Raw genomic sequence first — 25844 nt, 5'->3', positions numbered from 1 at the left:
AAAGTAGGAATTATATATATGGCTCAAGAAATCAGTTGAGGGAGAATTAAATTATCTTTAGGCACTTTGAAGACTTGGAAGTTTAAATGTGCCATTGATGTTCAGAAAAAGACCTCGACACCACCATGTTGCTCTTACAGTAACATGCGCCTAAAATTTCCACTTATATGTTAATGCTTAAGAAGTTAAATAGAGAAAATAACTCACACAAACAAAAATAAATCTCCCTGTTCACTTTCCCTTGATCCTGAGCACAACATAGACAGCTCTTCCTCAAATGGAGGGGAAAAGGATTCAAAAGCTCTCACCTGGCACAAGGGAATTGTCAATTCAAAGCAACCAAGATGGGATCTCCCTCCAAGGAGAAAAATTCACAGCCTTTTCAAATGTCAAGTTTTTTGTGTCTAGGAAGTCATTAAAAAGTTTTTAAATTAAGTACATCACATGTTTTGTTAAGGAGCAGGAAATACAAAAATCACCTCTCATCTGGTGAAAAGGTGTATTTAAGGATAGCAAATTGTCCAAATACAGTTAACCTATTTTGCTTATTGCTAAGGAAGCCTGGAATTGAGGAACTTTTAATTTAAAACTATCAACTGGAATTGCAAACAGTGTGTAGGATTTTGCTCCAACTTAAACTCAGATGTAACATACTTAAGGTAAAAACAGGATCTGTCTGGTGTCAAAATTTCCTAGTGTTACAGAAAACCTAGAAGCACAGATGGACTATAGAGTACTGCAAATAAGATACCCAAAGCTTTATCTTAAATACCTGCCCCTTTTAATCACAAAATAAAGCAATTCTCAATTTTGTTTCTGCTTTGTTCAGTTCCAACTATAGCCTTTTTGACAAAACATTTTCCTATTAACTAAATTGTAAAAAATACAACCAAGCTTGTGCTCATTAAATATACATGTATATAAAAAACATACAAAAAGTACAAGATTGATTATGTTAGGAAACTTTTACAGTGTCAACATCCTGTTTTCTCTAAATCTTTAGTCAAGGGCCAAAGGTCAAATCTTTCTGTGCACAAAAACTCGATGTGACTGAACTCCTGAATTCAGTGTCATGCCTAAGCATGCTATGCACAGAATTAATTTATTATGCAGTCCTTCAAAAAAAAACCAAACCAAAACAAACAAACAAAAAACCAAAATCAACAAACAAAAAAACCCAAAAAACCAAAAATGGACAAAAAAAGTAACCAAAAATAAAAGAGAGGGGGGGACAAACTAACCAAAAAATAGAAAACCAACCCCAAAACAAAAACAAAAACAAAAACACACCACAGGACAAAAAGTTCTTCATAAATCAAATTCTATTTGTGAATTCAGCAAAATAATTTCTATAAAATAAAACAGCAAAATATTTAAATAGAATAGGGTGGACTGTATCTGTTTGCAGGGGTATTTGGTTTTTAGACAGGTTTCAAAAATTACACACATTCAAGTTACCAATTCTCTTTTAAATACAGTATTAACTGATGAGTTCCTTATCTTTAATTAAATGTTTATGCTGAAATTATGATACCTCAATCAGATTAACTAACCAGTAGTTTCCTTTTTAATCAAGACCCTGCTTCGAACATTCAAAGTTTTGGAATAATGGAAAAGGAGCTAGGACAATTCTTGCTTTCAAGTAAAACTGTGCCTGAGCAGAAACTCAGCCAGATAAGCTTGGTGCAGTGGCGCTCCAAGTACTGTGGGATTCTGGTGACTTCCACTTCACTGGGGTCCAGTGGAAGGAAAGTTCTAGAAGATTCATCTAATAAGCTCTACCAAAGAAATAACAAGCACACCAAATACAGTCTTCTATTATGCTCCAAGCATCCTGGCATAGCAAATTTTTGCATATTTGTTTTAAATCTTTAAAAATTCCCATTACTGATATTTAAATTTCTTTATCCCACCCAGAGATTGAACTGTCAAACATTAGACATAAGCAACATATGTGTAACTGAAAACCGCCTGTTTCTCACATTTCTCCCCTTGTTTTATACTTATATTCTAGGTGTAAGAAGGAAAAGCTCTGAGCAATACAGCTGTCACACTGGGACAACTGCTGTCATTAGGGTAATTTTTTCCTCATTGGCTACACTAACCTGGTGTGAAGCCATGCTAAATGTTACAGCATAACTATAGCTTCAAAGTGATTAACCTAACATCAGAATTAAAAAGGCAATGAAAAAGATCTAGAAACAATATTACATCACCAATTTTCCACATCAACCAAATAATTTAAAGGTTACCAGCCTTATATCATTGCTCATAGTAAAACTGACTCCCGTGGCAAAGAATTAACATGAAACTATTGGTGTGGTTGACATGGATGGGCTGTTTTGTTGCTGTTGGTTTATTTTTTTGTTTTTGTAAAGGAGCAGATCCAACTGCCATGAGGCAGTCAACACTGGTTGCAGAGTGCAGTGGGAAGAACAAGAAAATTAACTTTTGTAGTTTTTGTAGATCTGTGAGTCTCCTCAAGAAAAAAGTTTCTTGCTTAAGAATTAACAGTCAAACATTAATATACTATATACACCTTTGCCATTTACACATTAGCATCAGGCCATTTATTACAAAACACTATACACTTTCCACTGCAGGCGGGTTATATATTGACAGCAAATTTCTGCAGATAAGACAGTGAATAAACTCTCCACTCCATGTTGATTAGGAATAGTTTTTCTAGTTTTAAATTATTAGCCAGACACAGAAAAAGGTTGGACTGTAAGGCCTGGGTGCACAGTCTTGATGGAACTAGTTAATTATGTGCATTTCACTGATCCTTCGTCTGAGGTGGGGATACTTCTTCACTGCCTTCGTAATTTTCTTGTGCTCGTTGGCCAGTTCTCTGAGGGTTGTTCATGTGATGTGCTGCTGGGCCTGTATACGGCTGTCCATGCACATGGTTATTCTGGGAAGGGAGAAGAAATCAATGTTAAAAGTTTTCATATAGCGGGACACCTGGGTGGCTCAGTGGGTTAAAGCCTCTGCCTTCGACTCAGGTCATGATCTCAGGGTCTTGGGATCGAGCCCCACATCCAGCTCTCTGCTCAGCAGGGAGCCTGTTTCCCCCTCTCTCTCTGCCTGCCTCTCTGCCTACTTGTGATCTCTGTCAAATAAATAAATTAATTAAAAAAAAAAAAAGTTTTCATATAGCAAACTTTAAAATCATGGGCTGAAATCTGTGGACACGTAAACATTTCTTTTATTCCCAGGACTTACAAAGAGTAAACATCCTTGGGCTAATGCTGAGAAAGAAAAAAAAAAATGTTTCAAAGAGAAAAGCTACGGACGCCTGGGAGGCTCAATGGGTTAAGTGTAAGCCTTTGGCTCAGGTCATGATCTCAGGGTCCTGGGACTGAGCCCTATATCAAGCTCCCTGCTCAGCAGGAAGCCTGCTAGTCCCTCTTCCTCTACTGTGCCCCCTGCTTGTGCTCTGACAAATAAATAAAATCTAAAAGAAAAGAGAAAAGCTAACCTAGCCCCAAACCCTAAACAAAACCAGTGTAAAGCTGTATAAATCTTCAGCCAAAGTGATTTTTAGTGCCCCAAATTATTTAGATGTAAGTCCAACAAATAAGGGATTAGTTTGTTATTGTCTATTGTCAAAAACACTCACAAAATCATCTGTGAACTAGAACCCATCTATTCTGACTCTTCCAAGCACCTGGAAGCTTCTATATGATAATGACAAATATGACTGACCAGTCATATGAGATCTGCATTAGCAACAATCTTGAACACAGAACAGTGTTAATGGAAATGACAACGTTAAGGAAACATGGACAAGCCAGGCATGATTGATACATGAGCTTTCTCAGAGCTGAGGAAAGTAACTTTCTTCCTTATGAATTTGATTTCCTAACTTTTAAACCTGTGAACCCTCATTTTTCTGTATGTTCCCACCAGTCAAGAAGATTTTAGGCCTTTCTATTATTTGTATTATGAAAATAAATATGCTGAAGGGTCATTTTCTAATTATTGAATACACTTCTATTTCCATCCCGCCCCTTTCTTACATAGGCTCCACGCCCAACCTGGGGCCCAACTTGGGGCTTGCACTCACAATCCTGAGATCAAGACCTGTGCTGAGATCCAGAGTAGGACCACTTGGGGCGCCTGTGTGGCTCAGTGGGTTAAAGCCTCTGCCTTCAGCTCAGGTCATGATCGCAGGGTCCTGGGATTGAGCCCCGCATCGGGCTCTCTGCTCAGCAGGGAGCCTGCTTCCTTCTCTCTCTCTCTGCCTGCCTCTCTGCCTACTTGTGATCTCTGTCAAATAAATAAAATCTTTAAAAAAAAAAAAAAAAAAAAAAAGAAGAGTAAGACCATTAACCAACTGAGCCAGCCAGGTGAGAATGCCTTAAATAATGGTTCTGAAAGTATGGCTTCCAGACTAGCAGCAGCATCAATCACCTGGGAACATGTCAGAAATGCAGATTTTCTGGTTCGACCCTCAGCCTAAAAGAATCGGAAGCTTGGCCTGGGGCCCAGCAATCTGTGTTGGAACAAGCCCACTGGGGAATTCTGATGCTTGTTCAAATTTGAGCACCATTGCCTCAAAAGACCTGAATTGGTCACCTCTGGGTTTTGGAAAGAAGTTATTTTAGAAAGTTTCTTTATCTAAATTTTTAAAATTTACTGATCATACACAAACTTTTATGGACATCTACCAAATCCTTGATATTTTTCAACAATCTTGAGTGTCAATGAAGTCTTGGTTAGGTTATGTAACCAAGAACAATTGCCTTCATTGCCACATCTAAAATGTCTTTGGAATCCATTTGTAGACTCAGCCTAACAGGAAATGTCCTAATCCTTTGTACTAAATATTATCATTTAATGTTGACATCAATCACCACATAGTTTTACTGAGTGTGAGTACAAAGACAGGCACCTATCTGACTAGGAAGACACCACAGGGGAAGTTCAAACACATCGCACTGTGAAGCTGCCCCAGCTATTCCTCTTTTGTTCATGCTCTAAAGGTAGTCCAGATAATCCCTTTATTACTTTGCAATCACAACAAAAATTTCAGCCATTCTTTAAATAAAGCATAAGAATTGTCTAGAGGATAAAAACATAAACCAACCCGATTTACCTGTTGATACTGAGATCCAGGTGAATGGGGGTATAATGGGGCATCTTCAGGTGGAGGTGACTCATGCTCATCTGGGGCATCTTGGTCATCTGGCTCCTAATTTTAAATAATCAAAGAATTATGTAGGCAAATTCATATTGAAGTTTTTCGTATCTGAAATAAAAATTTAAAAACCTACAAAACTGACTCAAGTTTCCTTTTACTGAGATAAACTGAAACAGTGAAAAAACCTGATTTGGGTCTCTTCAGAAAGACTACATGTCAGGCAATTTCAGAAATTTCTCTATAAAAGAAGGCTCCCTCATTAACTTAAGATTACATATAGTAAATACTAAAGCAAACAAAACCCAGACAAAATTCCTTGATACTATCATTAACAAACACTGGCCTATGAAGTAACAAAGTGCTTTTTTCCATTTCTTTCTTTCTTTTTCTTTTTTTTTTTTTTTACCTCCTCTGGACAGAGTTCACAAGCTTTTGCAAGTGTCATCCTAGCACTATGTGATCTCTCCAAGAAATAACCATTTGATGTTTCATTGCTCTGCACTGGAGGAGACCAGTTGTTGTAAGTGTACTGAGGGTTGCCAGTGTATGGTCGTCTTTCAAGTTCATCTCCAAGCCATTCCACTGCCCAGGTCCACTTTCTTTTAAGATCTCCGTTGCCCTTCAAAAGAAAATAAAACCATGTATGGAAAAGGTTTTGGAATATTTCTTAAAGTTAACTTAAAATAACAACTCCAATACCTCATTATATTTGTCTTTAAAATGGAATCCCTAACTCTGATTCAGATTTTTACAAAATTATAAGAAAAAACCCTCACCTGCAGAATCTGGTAAGCAACAGGACAATTGCTAAAAAGAGCTACCATACATTTTATACACTGGTATGCTCTTTTTTGATAGTGATTCTTAGAGCGCTGGATTGTGTCAAACAGCCCATCTCGGTCATCTGGGATTCCTTTAAGTGCATTATGAATTCTGAAAAAGAACCAAATATATAAAAAACTTGTAAAATCAAATAGAAGCCAACATTTATTGAGTGCCTACTATGTGCCACTCAATAAAGATCTCTGATGTATCATGTCATCTAATGCTGGTCAGCAGGTACTGTTAAACCTATGAGCCACCCAGGCGTCCTTCTATGTATACTTTAAAGTGATTAAAATGGTGAATTTTGTAAGTGAGTTTTATCTCCACAAAGAAACATTACCTGTGTAGTGTGGAATTAGAAAACAAATTAAAAAACCTTATATACCAGAAATTTTACTTATTAGAATGTTCCAAATCAAAATGCAAGTTTGTTTTTTGGCATTATACGCATTCATAAAATCTGTCTGGAAATCACAACTCCAGCAATTTTGCAAAGTTTTTTAATTTCAGACTAGTCAATCATACAGGCTTGTTGCTGTTTAATCGGAAACCCTTCAGTGTATATTGTTTTTGCTTTCAGTTTTGTCAAGTGATAATGAAGTATTATTAAGCCATTCTTTTTGCCACACCACATTTTCTTCCCATTAGTTTTAACTGCTTTCAAATACCATTTTTATCTATATCATCATCTTTGCCTGCCTTGTTCCTCAATGCCTGATAGTGCCAGGCACCATGGTAGATACCCCATAAATATTCAAACATTGCTTACCGAATGAAGCAAAAAGCTCACTATGAGAAAGTTTTTTCAAGCTTGGGCGAGTGACTCATAGTAACAATACTTTACTAATCCCTTTACACAAAAAGTCAATTGTCCATATTTAATCTAGCAAATGTGCCTTTACCATTACAGCTTGCTATATAATGAATGAAGAGAACTACAATGTAACCAACTGTATTAATGCCGTAAGTCCTTAAATATTTTTTTAAGTAAAAAGAGAAGAAGTTAGACTCCATTAAAAACAACTTTTCTTTTTTTGGGGAAGGAAAGGGCCAAGGGAGAGGGAGAGAACGAATCTTAAGCAGGCTCCACTCCCAGCACAGAGCCTGATGCAGGGCTCAATCTCACAACCCTGGGATCATGACCTGAGCCAAAATGAAGAATCAGATGTTTGGGGGCACCTAGGTGGCTCAGTGGGTTAAGCCTCTGCCTTTGGCTCCGGTCACGATCTCAGAGTCCTGGGATCGAGCCCTGGATTGGGCTCTCAGCTTGGTGGGGAGCCTGCTTCCCCCCTCTCTCTGCCTACTTGTGGTCTCTATCAAATAAATAAAATCTTAAAAAAAAAAAAAAAAAAAAGACGTTTAATTAATCAACTGAGCCACCCAGGTGCCCCCTAAAAACACCCCCACCCCGCCTTTGAGGATTTTGTTTATGAGAGAGAGAGAGAGAGAGACAGACAGCAAGAGAGGGAATACAAGCAGGGGAAGTGGGAAAGGGGGAAGCAGGATTCCTGCTAAGCAAGGAGCCCGATGTGGGGCTCTATCCCAGGACTCTGAGATCATGACCTGAGCCGAAGGCAGAGGCTTAACCATCTGAGCCACCCAGGTGCCCCGCTAAAAACAATTCTTTTTTTTTTTTTTTTTTAAAGATTTTATTTATTTATTTGATCACAAGTAGGCTGAGAGGCAGACAGAGAGAGAGGAGGAAGCAGGCACCCTGCAGAGCAGAGAGCCCGATGCGGGGCTCGATCCCAAGACCCTGGGATCACGATCTGAGCCGAAGGCAGAGGCTTTAACCCACTGAGCCACCCAGGCACCCCCTAAAAACAATTCTTAAGAAAAGTTTCAAATCCTATAATCATACTGAGAAGGGTACTGGACAGTGCTCAAAATACATGCTTACAGTTTTGGAACTACTACATTTTTTGTCTCATGAAAACTGATTTTTGGCTTGATGCTATTTTTGCAACATTATTAATGTTAAAATTAATGTTAAATCCATGATGATAACTTTGGAGATAATTTGGAAATATTCATGAATTCTGACATTCGCAATCAAAATTATGTTTTAAGCATTTTGTCACTACAGAATTGTTCTCAAGTTGCTGTTTTAGTTTAGTTTATTGACAGACATATATAAATTGTGGACTATTTCTGAAAATCAAGTATTGTACTATCATCCACATGGGGAGGGAAGTTATAAAATCTGGCAGAGTTGTCAATGAATTCTGTATTTTACTATCATCTATAATTGTTGGGATCAAAGATCATTTATTAAACTTTATGGCCAAGAACAAGATGGAGGAATTCTGGAGGAAGCTTGAGTAGGACAGTAGGATAGTTATGCTGGATAACCTCAGCTTAAAAAAAAAACAAAAAAAAACAAAAATGCACTCAAATTCTCATATAATGAAAAACTAAAGTCGATGTTCATTATTCAAAGATTCTGTATTTGTGATTTTGCATACTTACTAAACTTTATTTGTAATGGCAGAAAACCAGCATGCTGCTTTTGAAAAATCTGGACCAACATGTATGTTCACAGCTGAAGTGGAACAAAGTGACACTTTGCCTTTTTTCAGCTTACACTGTAAAGGAGTGTCCTTTTTGTTATTTAGTGAAACCCTTTCTATACTGTTTGTGCTTTTTGTTGACTTCAGGGTTTTGTTGATTTCATGGTTTAAAACCCTTCCTACACTGTTTGTGCTTTTTGTTAACTTCATGGTAGTGAAGAGTTACCTAGTATTCTTCAGTGCCAAAAGGCTTTGCAGAGAAAATATTGCATTAAAGAAGCTTTATTCAGGGGCACCTGGGTGGCTCAGTGGGTTAAGCCGCTGCTTTAGGCTCGGGTCATGATCTCGGGGTCCTGGGATCAAGCCCCACATTGGGCTCTCTGCTCAGCAGGGAGCCTGCTTCCTCCTCTCTGCCTACTTGTGATCTCTCTCTGTCAAATAAATAAATAAAATCTTAAAAAAAAAAAAAAAAGAATACAGCTAACATGAATAATGGGAACTGACTGTATTTACTTACCTAAGGACGATTTTTAGATAACCAAATGTGACCTCATATGACACACTCTTAAATGAATGCAATTTAATCCTAAAATAATCCGAGCACATCATTAATGAAATTAAGTTATTTACCAAAAGCCTATGCTAGTTTTTCTTAATTAAAAAAATTTTTTTTGATACCTAGGAGCAAGTATGCAACGTGGGCAATGAAAAAAAGTGAAATCAAATGAGGGAAGAGGGAACTTTCTACCAATTTTTAAGCTTTGAAGGTAAAACCTTTATTAGATCTCTGAGAGGTAAAAATGTAAAAAGCGGGGGGGAAGCACTGGCTGGCAGTATCAGTTAGTTTAAAAGTTGGGCAAGTAAGAAAGAGCATCTACCTGTGAGTCTGCCAGGAGTCCTCAATCAGTAAGATTTGCAAAAGCAGATCCAAATAGGGCCGCAGTTCATAAGTGTAGGAATATGCAACCTAAAAACAGGAAAAGACACCATGAATAACTTATTTAAAGGAATAACGAATCAAATGAGAGAGACATATGAATGTTTATTGTCCTATTAACCTGCCAGAGAAGTTCACTGAGGACAGTAGATGAGAACTGAGGATTCTCCCAGCAGCAAAAACGAAGCAATTTGACAGTTTCCTCTGAGTTACTGCAGTCCTCAATGATTTTCTTCACATAACTTGTTCTCACAAATAAAATGTCTGCCACATTCTGCTGAATTGGCATTATAGGTTGTGATAAATTAGGATCACCAAAAGGATTGGGAAGAGGAGGATTACCTAGAATACAGATTTGTCATCAATGAAAAACTAATAGGCTTCTCCATAATAAAAATAATATCGCTTTCACCACAGAAAACAGTGTATGAATTTTGTATTTTAGAAAAATAACATTTTAAATCAATATTCCTAAGTACCATGAAGAAAGTAGTTTTAGGCATTACAATGATCAGATAGACTAAGATGATAAAATGCAAACTTTAAATGCCAACACTGGCATATAACCTATATGAAAAGTTAAAATTTTTTTTGTTTGTTTGTTTTGGGAATATCTAACCTTATTTATTTTTTATTAACATATAATGTATTATTTGTTTCAGGGGTACAAGTCTGTGAACCATCAGTCTTACACAATTCACAGCACTCAACACAGCACATACCCTCCCCAATGTCCATCACCCAGCCACTTCTTCCCTTCTATCCCTCCCTCCAGCAACCCTCAGTTTGGTGAAAAGTTAATTCTTAAACTACTTCATAAAGTATCCAGTAAAGTACCCAGGAGCAAGCAGAAAGAAAAAAATCCCCTTTAAACATGTGAAAAGATGTAGAACCCCAAATATTATAGATTGTCAGACTCTGGGTTTTATATTTAAACATCTTCAGAATCACTTTTAACTGGGTACTATGTATGGCCAGCAGTATTTTAAAACCAATGTAAAGGATGGAGCATTTGACTTTACCATTGATTGAAGACTGCATTCTTGAAGAGACATTGCAACAGCGGATCAGCTGCGACACAACGGAGTACAATTTGCCTAATTCAGCATACTGATATTTGATTGGAGGACCTGGACCTTCATCTAAAGACACAAGCATAAAGGTGGCAGGTACATTCAATTTCAGAAGTTGTGTCTTCTCTGCCACACCTACAATGAAGAAGGAAGAAGAGGGAAAAGGGGGAGAAGAATTACAAAAGAGAAAAGACTTAGGATGGTAAGGACTTCATAATAAAGCAGTTATCTAAAATATTTTTCTGTAACTGTTATAACCAGAAGACCACTCTTATTTAACATTCAGAGAATGATTTAACCAGAACAAAAATCTCTGTGGTATAATTGGATTTAAGTTTTAAAACGGTCAAAGACTCGATGACATTCCAGTCAAACCAGGTATAAAGAAAATGAATGCTTTCTATGGCCTGAAAGTGTGGGGTACTGGCCTAGACGGCAATCCTCATCACAAGGGAGGATGATGAAAACTGAGTGAGAAATAAAAATTCTTTTATATATTGCCTCTCTACTTTCTTCCACAGCTGAGCTACTTGAAAACCATGCCTGAACTTGGTGTCATCTCTATTTTCTTATTTCCCCCACTCCTCAAGTCATGCCAGTTTGGTTTCTGCCCCCTTTCCCGGGGTAAAGCTAAGGAATAGTTCTAAACCATAATTGCTTCCTCTCCCTCTTGGATTCCTCTCTTTTCTTTCAGCCTCTTCTCCTTGGTCTCATTTCTAAGTCATCCTTTCTCTGTTTCTGAGAAATGGTTGCTGCAAAGTTCCCAGGCCATTATCTCGTGCTGTATGCTTTTCCTGCATGATCAAACTCACTCTAATGGCTTCAAGTTCTAGCTCTCTTTGTTCAGATGATACTAAGGTATTTCCAAGACAAACATCTTAAGTGTTCTACCAAATACTAGACATCATTATTTGGGTATCCGACAGGCTCAAACTCAATTTGTCCAAACCTCACTAATCACTTTACTCCCCTATCCATGTTCTTCCTCCTGTGTTATCCTCTCTCAGTACATGGCACCGCTATCTACTATCTACTGGGCATCACTTCCCATCTCTTCTGGGTTTCCCTCCTCTTAATACCCAATCACTAAATCCTACCGACTTCACCTCTAATAAAAAGCATCAGAATCTGTCCACTTTTATCCCCCTCATTGCCAGTTCCCCAGTACTGGCCATAATGGTCTTCTGCTATAAATCATTTTAATAATATCTAGTCTTATTTCCCTGCAATCCATTCTACATTGTAGTCTGAGTTATCTTTCTAGAGGTATGTCTATTAAAAACTCTACAGTGGCTCATTACTGACCTTAGGATAAAGTCTAGAACCCCTCATGAGGCTTGCCAGATAGCATGATCAGAGATCATTTCTAGTCTGAGTAACTTTCACTTCCTCCACACACTGAGTTTACTCCAAGTCTTTGCATCTGCTGTTCACTCTGGATAGAAAGCCCAAACAACCAATTCCCACATCAACTTCCCCATTAAGTCTCCTGTATGCCCCAATTCTAGTCTGGTATCCCTACTACATACTACCATGTACCACTTTGTATTTTTCCCTATTATAGCCATTAACATACTTTATGGCAGTTATCTTTTTATTTGCTTCTCTATTTCATTAGACAACAGTCTGTCCTTTTTAGTGTCATATTCCAAGAAGTATAATAAATATAGGCCCACAATCCCTTATCTGAAATCCTAAGATTCAAAAAGCTCATAAATATAAACAGGAATTCTTTCATAAAGTTGGTGTCAAAATGTGTTTGGTGGGAAAAGCTGGCCTGAACTGTTAAGAGACTATTTATAGTCTTCGTTTATCCCCTCTCAGGGTGACTACTCATGCTTTACTGTAGAAATATTAATGTGTATGATTGTAAGGTGTTGTCTTGGACTCTGTTATAGGGATGTTGCACAACACATGGTATATATACTGCCTTACCTTTCTTAAATCCACACAATCCTGAACCCCAAAGCATATGTGGTATTAAGAATTTCATACTAAAGTATATGGCTCTGGGGACGCCTGGGTGCCTCAGTCATTGGGTGTCTGCCTTCAGCTCAGGTCATGATTCCAGGGTTCTGGAATCGAACCCCTCATCCGGCTCCCTGCTTGGCAGAGGGCCTGCTTTTCCCTCTCCCACTCCCCCTGCTTCTGTTCCCTCCTCTCTCTGTGTCTGTCAAATAAGTAAGATCTTAAAAAAAACTTTATTTATTTATAACAGAGACAGCAAGAGAAGGAACACAAGCACGGGGGAGCTGGAGAGGGAGAAGGAGGCTCCCCGCAGAGCAGGGAGCCTGGTATGTGGCTCGATCCCAGGACGCTGGGGATAATGACCTGAGCCAAAGGCAGATGATTAACGACTGAGCCACCCAGGTGCCCAAGGTGCTCCTCTTTTAAACTTTTAAAGAAGTTATTCAAATCTGGCCAAATACTCATTAGCACTTAAGATTTTAAATGGAATGCCTCAATAAATTAATCATTTTGGGAACAATGCACTGATACCTGATTAGTAAGAAATTTTTATAATTTGAGGGGTGCTTGGTTGGCTCCGTTGGAAGAGCATGAGACCCTTATCTAAGGGTTATGAGTTTGTAGTCCTACATTGGACACAGAGATTACTTAAATAAAACATAAAGAAAAAAAAAACAGAAAAAGAAATTTAATAATTGTAATCATAGGAAATTTACCACCCCATACAAAGCCAATAACAGACACCAAATGACAATGGAAGGATTTGTGATAGTATCATCTTTTAATTCAACAAACATTTATTGAGTGTCACTGTGCAAAAAATGCTGATCTCTGTAATCTCACTGGGTAGTAACACAAAAATGTGAACACAATACAAAACAACAGAAGTAGAAGACAACATATTTTTAAGTATTCTGGGATCACTGATCAGATGATATTAGAAAGGTTAGAGAAGGAACATGTTAAACAGAGGTAATAACAAATAATAGGGTAACTGAATATGTATTATTATCTGTAATTTTAATTTAGTGGACTTCAATAAAAACTTAGTTCAGACCAAGTCCTTAACTCAAACTTGGAGGAGTATCACAACCACCCAGGGACTTTTTGAAAATGTGTTCCTTGTGCTAGCTCTGAGAATTCTGATTGAGTTGGTGTGGGATGGGGCCTAAGAGTATTTTCAAATCCAGATAGATTTGGCACTACTGTTTTAGGAGATAAAAAAACATGATTAAGACACAGATTCTGGGGGTGACTGGGAGGCTCAGTGTGTTAAATGTCCAAACTCTTTGATTGTGGCTCAGGTTGTGATCTCATGGGTTTCTCTCTCCCTCTGCCCTTTCCCCTACTTCCTCTCTCTAGAAGAGACAGATTCTGGCCTCTATGTACTGCAGAGATATGCATAAATAAAGTACAAGGTGAAAAGTGCAGTAAAAAATGTTTCATCATTTGACTTAGAAGACTTTGCCGCTTAATACATTAAAACAGAATTATAGCGATTTAAATTCTTACCTAAATTGGCATACATTACAAACAGATTGAAATACTGCTGCAAATGACGCCCATGCTCTGAAACTTCCCTTCTCAAGAGATTGAGAACTGCCCTTAGTAGGTGATCGCTTAGGCTTAAGTTGTCATAAGCCTGTAAAGGATAAAACATTGGCTATTTTCCAGTGATAAGATATAGGCACAGTATAATACATAAAAAGGGGACACACACCCATACCCACCCACGATAAATATAAGGCAGAAATTTTTAGAAGGACTAATCACACAATGAACAATTAAAAAGGGTTGCTTTTTAGAAAAGGGAATAAAGATCTGAGGTAGATTTCATCTAGAGACTTCATCATGATGTTTTAATTCTTAATAAATGGAAGTCCATTAAAAAAAACCTTTACAAATAATTTATATAATAATGTGTACAATTAAGCCACTGCTTGTAACTGAACGAACACAGAAAATTCTGTGGTTGTTAAAGAGCTAATAATTGCTATACATTGCTGCGAAGTACTTTTACCGAACTCCTAGATAACAGATGGTGTGGGTGTGTGTGCACACACATTTGTTCGGTAAACATATCAAACAGATGTACATGTATTTGTGACTTTAACTTCCAGGGAAGAGATCTGTAAGCATTTAATCACTAAAAAGAAAACCAGGCAATTACCTGACTAGAAGGTCCGGGAGATGCAAAAGGGGAAGGACACGGCCCATCTTGCAAGGAAAAATGTGCAATAAAAACTATAAGTTTTGCAAATGCACCCCTTACTTCTGCACTGGGGCACTCCAGAAGGTATTCAGAAAAGCGATTTGAAACATTAAAAAGGACATTGTGAGCAAACCAAAAACGGACATTCTTGCTGTGACGAAGGAGAATACACAATGCATCATACCTAAGACAAAACAAAAAAAAATTTCGAATGTCAATTTACTGTAATACAAATATGAGTCTCTATGAACGAAATAAAAATCAAAGACCCTCTTTTACTTCTGAAGGGAAAGAACCAGCAATGGTTGCTTCTAGTACCAACACTGTAGGTGACTACAACTTGGGGCTCTTCTCAAAGACTGACAACACAGAGATGAAAGCTTGTCCAGTCCTCTACAAACTCATTACCGAACTCTTTCTAGATTCAAGGACAAGACAATCCCTTCCCTAACTTTCCTTGAATATCTTACCACTGGAGTACATAAAAATTGTTCAATCAAGGTATTATAATGGTCTCTATACTCTCACAATCTGAAACTTAGGACACTCATTTTATTTGTCACGTTTTTAAATCTATGGCAAAATTTAATCTAGGGAAGTTAAAACTACTAATTTCTGGATTAAGTAGCTCAGACTTTTTAAGTATTATCCTATAATCTTTTGTACTGGGACATCAAAGATAGGATGCAAGGTAAGAGAAACAGAAGCCAGCTTCAGAACAATGAAAGGTCATGTTTAGCGTAAGTTAATTATTTTAATATCATCTCTCTCACTATTACTATCAAGAGTTTTTGGGGATGCCTGGGTGGCTCAATTGGTTTAGTGACCACCTTCAGCTCAGGTCATGATCCTGCAGTCCCAGGATCAAGTACCACGTAAGACTCCCTGCTCGGCAGGGAGTCTGCGTCTCCTGCTGACTTTTCTCCTCTTCATGTTCTCTCTCTCATAAATAAATAAATAAAATCTTAAAAAAAAAAAAAAAAAAAAAAGATTGTATTTTGCTTTCCAGATCTGAAGTAAGATGGTCGTTGAGTTGGAAAAAAATAAAGCAATATATTAAAGAATCAAACTAAATGCTAGGATAATAGGAATGAAAACCCAAAGCAATGTACCAATCACTGGCAGAGCCACGGACGATTTTCTTGGTGTGAAATCCTGTGGTAAAAAGGAACCTAGCAGCAAGCTGAATACTAATCATAGTGATTTCTTCTGCTTCAGGCAACAGGTGATCTTGCCCTATAAAAAAAGGCAAGATACATTAAAAAAAAAGAATTTCTATGTCTAAGCTCCATTTTCAAACAAGTCTACATTTCCACTGATTTCTAGAAGTCCTAACTTTGCTAACTACCCCCCGACCAGCTACTTAACGAAATAATTCTTAGTTCAGTAAAGGATGTTTCAAACTAATGCTTGAGTCAAAAACAAATTGTTATAATAAACAAAAGCTCCTCTGTTTCCAAACACACCACACCGACAATATATACTGCTCAAAGGTAACAGTTATCTGAAATATGGCTTTGAAACAGCCCCAAGTAGGGGTGCCTGGGTGGCTCAGTTGGTTAAAGCCTCTGCCTCCAGCTCACATCATGGTCTGGATTGAGCCCTGCATCGGGTTCTCTGCTCGGCGGGGAACCCGCTTCTTTCCACTCCCCTCTCTGCCTACTTGTGATCTCTGTCAAGTAAATAAATAAAATCTTAAAAAAAAAAAAAAAAGCCCAAAGTAAAAATGCAAATATGTTGATGCTTCTAAGAAATCTTGCAAGTAAACTAAGAGTTACGCTTTTACTAAGAAGCTAAACTCTTGATACTTACCTGGTGGAGGATTTAAGTAAACACCGTTACACGTAAGCAGTTTTTTCATGAACTGAAAATATTCTAAACTGTACTGCATTCGGTTATGCATGAATTGCACATTCTGCTTCCGTACACTTCTCTCGATGGCTGATGGCATAATAATCTGATGGGGTCTTGTGGTGATAGCAAGCTCAGATATGTATCTTATCAACTCATCGCCCTGGTCTATAGTATCCAATCGTTCATAAAAAAGAATGTAAGCATTCCACCACCTTTTCTGGCGCCTGTAGGACATGCGCTTCATCATGTGATCAAATACCTCTCCCATATACTCTCCGCCAAAACACTGGTTTTTCATTTCTTCGTCGTCATCCATTTTACACTCTGTTACATCTCCATCGTCAAATTTATACCAGCGATTTCTCTCACCATCTCCACCATTCCTTTGAATGATGTAAGAATAATAATGTCCACCACTTGCTTGGCCACTGTGTACCAGCACGCCCACGAGTCTGTATTTCGTGCTTCCTGCCGTCTCACTTTCAGACTGCTCATTCTGCTGTATCAACTGACTCTCTGGGTTTACATTATCTCCTTCCAGCTTTGCAACACCTGCGACTGTGTAAGGTTCCATGTCCAGCTCTCGAGGAAATTCAAAATAATCATTGAATTTGATTGCACATTCTCTTTCCCAGTCATAATCGAATCTTTTCAGTTGGATAGCAAGAACGGGAGGTAATTTTTTAATTAGCAAGCGCTTTACGGTATCAACCTAAAATAAACAGAGCAAGTTACTAGATGTTCTTCTATAATCCATTGCACAAAACAAACTATAAACCCGTATTATTAAATTCTCATGAAGACTAACTGGAGGTTTTAAGTGTAAACAAACACACCACAATGAATATAATCAAGGTAATTCTGTCACAGTGGGCATTTCAAAAAATGCTAACTAAAACTAACAATATGGAAAAAGCAGATGCCATTTGTTACAAATTGTGAATATTAGTGACACTGACATTACTCACTGCCTGGATTCTGTATTGTCATTGCTATCTCACCACTGTTACTTGTTTAACATTTACTGTTAGGCTAATGAAGGTATGCTCTGTTTGGAGCAAGCTAAAGAAATACAATAGCAGCTAATATTTATTGGGCTATTAGGTGCCAAGTAATATGCTAAGTACTGCCTGAGTAGTAATGAGGAGGAGCAGGAGCAGCAGAGAGACTGAGTCACTTGCCTCAAGTCTCAGAGCTGGTGGCGGTGGGGGGGAGGGCAGTCCAGCTTTACAGCTCACACCTCAGCCTCTAGACTTTAATACCTCTTCAGGTGGTGTGTGAATGTCAAAACGATACAGGTGACTTGGAGGTGAGAGAATTTGGGAGCCCAGCAAGACAGACGTTATTTACTGTCTGCGTAGACGGTCTCTCCCTAAGAGCTGTTAAGTGCCCAAAGATAAAACTTTTTCAAGTGGGTCTAAAAACCTGATCCCATTAGTTTAAAAACACGGTGGTAGAAGAAATCTTATGGCACCAAATCGAGTAATGCAGGTTTCAGTAAACTTCTTGGTCAACTGAACATGACGGGAGAAAACATTTTCTTGTCAGCGCTATAGCTTTGGGGTTCAATAGCAGTTTGGTTGGGCATGGATGGCAAGTGACTGTGGAGCTCAGACAACAGAAAGTGATAGTGAACTATTATGACTTCTAAGATGTTTGCTCTTATCTACTGGTTTCCCTAGCCCTGCTGTCACTACTTTCTCTCAATTTTCTTGCCCTGAAAAACCTTTGTACCAGTTACCTTAACTACCTTCTGCTACCACTGTAACAAAGCAGGGTAGGGAATAAAAATAGATAAATACATAAACCAAAGCAATGAACTTTCAAACCCATTAAATGTAACTCTAGTTACTTTAAAAACCTGGATAATTCATACCTTTTTATTGCATTTTTCACAATGATATGCATTTGCACCTTCTAATAAATCTCCTTTGACATATTGTTCCAAAGAATCAAGAAGATTTTGGTGATTTCTAATGTCTACATTCAAAGTCGTAAAAGATTCTTCACACTCGTATCTAAAGATATTAAGAAATCATCAAAAAAGATTTCTTAGTTTTCTCAACATTTTTACAGACTTAATGAAAGCTATATCTGCAATATTTATAAGATGACATGAAACCTGTACGAAACAGAATGTTTCGTAAACTCTGACACATTTATTTGGCCCACTTACCTAGTGCTGGGCACTACATTAGGTTGTTTATGCCCATATATACACCAGTTTCTCTGTCTTCATGACAAACCTGCTAGAGAACTAACACCACCTCCACTTCAGAGATGAGGGACCTGGGACTTGGAAAAGTTAATTTGGTCAAGATTACTAGGCAAAATCACGTTTTGAAGCAAGGTCTTTGCTGCTTCATGGCTTAAGCTCTGTACCATCTAACTGTGCTGCTTCCATTGTCATCTAGTTAGGCTAATTCATGCCAAGGCCAAAGCATGAATTCATCAACTTCTGAAAACAGTATTTTAAACTATTAATGGGCTGAATTTTAAAATGGTTATTCTTTTCTGTAATGGAAACCTCAGTATAGCACAAGTTTGAACAACCAGTCAACAGGAGATAACCAATCTGAGTAGGAGCCAGAATCCCACCTTGTGGCAATTTTCTACCAAGGGAAATTTCAGATTTCTGATGAGACACATGCGTAAACTCAGAACATGGGATGTGGGGAATACACTTTCAACCATCAAATTTATTCATTCAACAAATACATTCGGAGGGCCTTCCATGTGTGAAAGTACTCTGGGATAGTCAATGCTGAAGACAAGTTCCTCATATTTGGGGCTTTTCAGTTTAGTTATGGGAAAAAAAAGGTATACAAAGGTATTTGTTAAGTGGCATGAATGGAATATGAAATAGGTATTAAGACTATTGCTACTATGATCTGGGAACAACCCATAAAAGAGAAAAAAGAAGTCAGAACTTATGACTTTGCTTAAAAAAAAAAAAAAAAAAAAGGACATTCGAAGATGAGAGCAAGCCAGCAAATTTTTTCTATAAAAAGCCAGACAGTACTTATTGCAAGCTTTTATGTGGGCCATGACGTCTCTATGACTCTGCTGTTATAGGGAAAGCAGCCAGAGTATGTTTCAGTAACACTTTTTAAAAAATAACTGATGTGTGGCTGTGGCTGGATTTGACCTGTGGTGCACTGTTTGTGAACTCCTGATCTAGCAAATAATCCTGTAGAACAGATAGACTTGGGACTCTTTATGTAACCTTCTGGCATGTAATGTAAACAGGCCTCGTTTAGTTGTGGAGAAAGTATTTGAACTTCTGGGATCTTAATTATAATCATGCTCTCTGGACACTGTCACTTATTAGCAAAGAAAAGCAGTAATTTCCAAATGACTTTGAAAATTGTCTAAAACAAACCAAGAAGGACTGATTAGAATAAATGACCAAAAAGTTGGCTTATTTTATCAGTGATTAAAATCAAAAGGTTAAAATGACAGTTTAGTTGTCCACCTAATGCAAAAGGTCTTTTAAAACAACCAAAAGTTACTGTACAGGCTACGTGAATGATTTCATGGTCTTGTTCTGAATGAATGGTTTAACCTCACGGTAATTTCTCATTTATATAGCATTACCTCTCTTGTCAATCATTTCCCTTTGATCAAAAATGAAGCACTCCCACCAGCCACATACCTCATGACTATGTAATGCTGTTTGGGCTTATAGAAAATAGCATTGTATTGTGATATTTTGGCGAAAAGTGATTTCAAACCATCAGTCATTAGTAACATGCAAGAGAAGTTCCAAAGTAAAACTTCCATGTACTAGGCATAAACGTGTATCTACTACTAGTAGTGAAATTTAATAGTCACTTAACTATTTTCAATTAAGAGTTCTTAATCAAACAGTTTCTCTTTTAAGTAAAAAACAGTTTGTTCAGTCAACTCTTGCTATGTTTTGTGTTGAAAACACACTTTAAGGATAATGACAATGCTATTTTAAAAATTAGTATTTCTCTTATATAAGGAAATTGTACTCCATGTCTATCATCTTCTAAGCTTAATGTATTTTTAGTATTTTAATTACTTTAGCTCTAGGATTAAGGGCAAATTTATGAGTAACACCTATAAGCTATTTATATGCAAAATGCCATTTCATTTCCCCAGTAATGATCATACATAAAAGAGAAGGAGCCAAAGGTTATGTGACCAAATCAACCCCCCCAAACCAGAAAACAAAAACCTCCATGAAAACACCACCAACCATCACCACTACCACCATACACAAAACCCAAATCTACAACAGTAAGGTACAAAGTGTATAATTCATCCAGTCTCAGGCATATAGTTAAATTGGTGGCATACTCCACTTTAGTACACATTAACTACTAATAAATACTTTATTTTTTTTAGTGAATAAACAGTACAACTTTAAATATATCATCAGCACTTACCTATGTGGGCAGCCCTGGCAAATCTTCTGATCAGCAAAGGACCCTCCTAAGACTTTACTTAGCATAGCTGGATGTCCCAAGGCTTTCAAAGCTTCATCTAAACTATCCACCAGTGAATTAAAAAATTCTAAAGCATCATGCTGTTCACGCAGATTAACAGGCTCACCCCAAAGCCTAAAAAATGAATGGGAAAAAATACAGTATTTTCTCAGAAAATAAAGCAATACAACCATAAATGACAATATATAAAGTTTTTTGTTTTTAGTAGGAAAAAAGCAAATGCTCTTTATGTGTAGAGCGCGGTGAGAGACACAGTGAGGCTCATAGTGCAAGTGGAGCTCCGTGCCATGAGTAACTATGAAACTGCTGGTGTGGTTGATGGTTTCTATGGCTCCAGCACCTGCGGCTGCTTTATATAGTGAATCTTACTCTTATGTAAATTTTATAATCACTTTTTGTTTCGTGTTGCTTAAATTTCAGGTTACAGATACAGTGCAATGATTTATTTACTCTTAATTAAATCGCTTTTTCCAAGTGAAAGGAAAAAGCTATGACTTGTTTTAGAGTTGATCTCTTTTGAGTAATCTGAGGACTTAAGTTAGATAAACTTTCAATTGTGTATACCACAAAAATGAGGACTGACCACTAAAATCCTAGGCACTCCTGGAAACTATCAGTGACATCTAATTTTGTATTTACAGTAACATACATCAATTTTTAAAACACTTTTTCTATGTAGGAAATCTCATTCCAATCATGTAATATTTTTTAGCTTTTTTTTTTTTTTTAAAGTAGGCTCCATAAACGGGGGAGGGGACCAATGTGGGGTTTCAACTCATGACCCCGGGATCAAGACCTGAGCTGAGATCAACAAGAGTCAGACACTTAACGGACTGAGCCAACCAGGTGCTCCTCCGATTATATTTTAAACTTAACTTGATACAGTGAGTTTAAAATAAAACACATGTTCTTGTTTGTTAAAACCAACTTGGTTCGTTACTGGAAATGACACCAATCCATTCTATTAATTTTCAAATTATGGTTGATTCCCCATACTTTCAAACATGGAGTCAACCATTAATTACAAAAGAGAAAAGATGAACAGATCTGTAAGACACCAAGTTAATATCACCAATATCAGACGAACTGATACGGTGTATTTTCCCAACGCAATGCAATGAGAAGCACATTAACACCACCTACTGTGGGCTTTCTTGCCAAAAACATTTAACTTGAATCTTATCATGAGGAAATAACCACACAAATCAAAATGAGAGACGTTCTTCAAGGAAACCAATCTAGGCTCTTAAAAAATTTCGGTGCCATATAAGTCATGACAAGTTAGGGAGATTATTTTAAAGAAAACTAAAGAGGTAACAACCACATTATTTTCATTCCTTTCAGGATACCAGTCTGGGATAGGAAAAAAAAGTCACAAAGAATATCTTTGGGAAATCAGAATATACACTGATGAGTATTAGACATTATTATTTTTAAAAAATATTCAAATATTTATTTTCCACTCCTTTTCAAGTAATCTCCATACCCAATGTGGGGGCTCAAACTCAGGACCCTGAAATCAAGAATTGCATGCTCTCTGAGACAGCCAGGTATCCCCATATTAGGCATTATTAAATCACCATTAAATTTCATTGAGTGTGATAATGGTATTATATGTAAGCAGAAAGTGTCTTTATTCTTAGAGGATACATACTGAAGCACATGTAGGTGTGTGGGGGTAAAATATCATGTTTACAACTTACAATCAACTGGTTCAGAAGAATCAAAACTCAAGTACAGTTGACATTTGAACACAGGTTTGAACTATGTGGATCCACTTACACATGGATATTCCCGCCATACAGTACAGTACCATAAATGGATTTTCTCTTATGATTTTTATTTTTTTTCCAAGATCTTTATTTATTTGACAGAGAAAGACAGAGAGAGAGACAGCAAGAGCGGGAACACAAGCAGGGAGACCAAGACGGGACTTGATTCCAGGACACTGGGATCATGACCTGAGCTGAAGGCAGATACTTAACGACTGAGCCACCCAGGTGCCCTTCTTAAGATTTTTAACATTTTCTTTTCTCCAGTTTACCTGATTTTAAGAACATATTCTTACATATAATATATGCATATAATACATATAACATACAAAATGTTAACTGTTATGTTATCGGTAAGGCTTCCAGTCAAGAGTAGTAGGCTCCTCGGTTTCGAGGACACCAAAAGTTAGACATGGATTTTCAACTGTGAGGAGAATCAATGCCCTTAACCCCCACACTGTTCAAGGGCCAACTGTATAAATATAAGCAAGACTGGCAAAATGTTAACTGTTAAAACTTTTTAGAGTATAACATAAAAGGTAATCACACTGGACTAATTTGTCACCTTTTCCGCTGGTTTCAAATTTTTCAAAATAAAAAATTGGGCATGTGGTAGGGAATGTGGTCAACTAACCCACACATATCAGGAGTATATTGTGTGTCTAAAGTGAGATTCATCCAGAAGTGCTAGTCTAGATAAACTAGAAGCTCCAGTAGCATAGGAATCATTTTGAAATAAAAAATCCGAATGTATCGTTAAGTGAGAAAACTATAACTGAATGACAAATTTTAAGCTAGAAACACAGGAAGTATGAGAGTAATTTGGAAGAGGAAGAACAGAAGTGTTTTAAAAGCCTTATGGCCGAGATGTGACAAACTGGGGAAAGAAAGAACTGCAACAGAGAGGAGAGTGAGGGGTGTGTCAGGTGATGTCAGAGTAAAAGCAGAGCTGGGAAGGAGGGTGGTGCATGCAAGCCAGTAGTATGGATTAAGCAGGGGCCTAGTTAGGGGAATCAGAGGAATTTATATGGTGAGTCACAAGAATGCCATTATATTATAAAACAGTGGTTTCAAAAGCAATCTAAATAGTATCCTTGTAGGGAAAAGGAAAGCTGATCTGACAGAAGCAGGGAAGGCAGCCCCGGGTGGCAGTGTCAGGTGACGCTCTGCTTCCCCGACACTCAGCTGACAGGATGAGGCCTTGAAATTCCCCGGAGTTTTATTTAAAAACCCACAGCTATGAAGGATTAGAGCCATTTTCATACACAGTAAAAAGAGTTAAGTGGTTGTACTGTGGTATTTAGTGCACGACACGTAACAGACAATGATTTAAAAAAGAAAGAGGGGCGCCTGGGTGGCTCAGTCGTTAAGCATCTGCCTTCAGCTCAGGTCATGATCCTGGGGTCCTGAGATGGAGCCCCACATCGAGCTCCCTGCTCAGCGGGAAGTCTGCTTCTCCCTCTCCCACTCCCCCTGCTTGTGTTCCTCTTGCTGTGTCCCTCTCTGTCAAATAAATGAATCTTAAAAAAAAAAAAAAAAAAAAAAAAAGGTAAAATATAAAAAAAAACCAAGATCAAGATATAATTGAGAATTTTAATTTAAAAAAAAAAAAGGTTATTTATTCCATCTTTCCTAGAAAATTATATATTAGGGTAGCAAAGTTGTTGTACGTAAAATCTATTCTGGCTAGTAAATGCAAGAATGATTTAAGGAGAAAAAAAATGAGACTACCACCATTCTGTAATCCTGATGAAATACTCTAGCCAGTGATGATCAATGGCTGTGATCATGGGATACAGACATCATCACATACTTCTCCCCACTGATGTAAACATTACCGTCTATAAAGTAGCTTTGCCTATCATTTCAAAAAAAAGAAAAGAAAAACACCTCGATCTCACCAAGTCTCTAGATCTCACTCCTTATTTATAGGAAATATAGCAGACTGAGGAAAACAGAAAATACAAAAATACCACAGGGATTCTATCAATAAAATCCAGATGGTTGGAAACTTTACATTGTAAACTACCTACTTTCCCCCCAAAAACAGCAAGGATGTTGTTTTTAATGGTAGGCCCCATCAAGAAAAATGATGAGACTACAAGGAGAGTCATAGCAACATTTGAGGTATATGGACTTCATTTGGATCCCAGTTTCAAAAAAATACATAGTAAAAATCAACTGTGAGAAAACTGAGTAAATATGAACGCTAATAAGGATATTAAGAATTTTTTTAAAAAAATTATTTATTTGACAGATAGCAATCACAAGCAGGCAGAGAGGCAGGCGGGAAGCAGGCTCTCCGCGGAGCAGAGAGCCCAACCTGGGGCTTGATCCCAAGACCCTGGGATCATGACCCGAGCCAAAGGCAGACTTAACCCACTTAGCCACCCAGGTGCCCCATGGATATTAAGGATTTTTAAAAGACACTGTAATAGTACCATGGTTAGGTTTAAAAAAAAAAAGCCACCAAAGATACACACTACAATATTTATAGATGACAGTGTGTGAGATTTGATTCAAAGCAACTGGAAAGTATATGGGAATGTAGATTAAAAAAGACTGGGCACGAGTCAACAACTGCTGAGGCTGGGGGATGAATATAGATGGTTCTCCCTACTTCTCTAAATTTGAGAAATTTTCAAAATAAAAATTATTTTTTAAAAAGTTTTTTAGAATTTATTTGACAGGCAGTGAGAGAGCACAAGCAGGGGGAATGGGAGTGGGAGAGGGAGAAGTAGACTCCCCTCGGAGCAGGGAGCCCAATGTAGGGCTGGATCCCAGGACCCCAGGATTGTGACCTGAGCTGAAGGCAGATGTTTAATTGACTGAACCACCGAGATGCCCCCCAAACAAAAAATTAACATCTTAAGAAACTAAAGAATAATGCCTCTCCAAATTACACTTTCTACCTCTGACTCTGAAGACAGAGTAAAACACTAAAAAGTAAAGTTTGATTATTACAGCAGACTCCTGAATAATGAGGGATGCTGACCCCCATGCGGTAGAAAACCTATAATTTCTGACGCTCCAAGACTTAAGTAGGAGCCTACTGTTGGCTGCAGGTTTTAC

General features: G+C 37.6%; 1 protein-coding gene across 3 annotated transcripts in view; it reads right to left on the bottom strand.

Moving 5' to 3' along the window:
- Positions 1-764: 764 nt before the first annotated feature.
- Positions 765-25844, bottom strand: part of USP9X (ubiquitin specific peptidase 9 X-linked) — a 162876-nt gene continuing 137796 nt past the window's right edge. For all 3 annotated transcript variants that reach the window (XM_013057508.2, XM_004754912.2, XM_004754913.2), the window contains exons 33-45: positions 20941-21114; positions 18402-18543; positions 16484-17237; positions 15784-15907; positions 14630-14855; positions 13972-14101; positions 10441-10626; positions 9540-9760; positions 9360-9448; positions 5923-6079; positions 5553-5765; positions 5102-5197; positions 765-2914 (exon numbers count right to left, since the gene is read on the bottom strand). In XM_013057508.2, coding sequence (XP_012912962.1) covers positions 2777-2914; positions 5102-5197; positions 5553-5765; positions 5923-6079; positions 9360-9448; positions 9540-9760; positions 10441-10626; positions 13972-14101; positions 14630-14855; positions 15784-15907; positions 16484-17237; positions 18402-18543; positions 20941-21114 — 2650 coding nt within the window. In that variant the 3' untranslated portion in view covers positions 765-2776. The remainder of the gene's footprint in view (positions 2915-5101; positions 5198-5552; positions 5766-5922; positions 6080-9359; positions 9449-9539; positions 9761-10440; positions 10627-13971; positions 14102-14629; positions 14856-15783; positions 15908-16483; positions 17238-18401; positions 18544-20940; positions 21115-25844) is intronic.

The sequence above is a fragment of the Mustela putorius genome, unplaced genomic scaffold, assembly GCF_011764305.1.
Source record: "Mustela putorius furo isolate JIRA1106 unplaced genomic scaffold, ASM1176430v1.1 tig00003836_pilon_pilon_pilon, whole genome shotgun sequence".
In the NCBI taxonomy this organism is placed as follows: Eukaryota; Metazoa; Chordata; class Mammalia; order Carnivora; family Mustelidae; genus Mustela; species Mustela putorius.
This window is presented reverse-complemented; position numbering and strand designations above follow the sequence as displayed.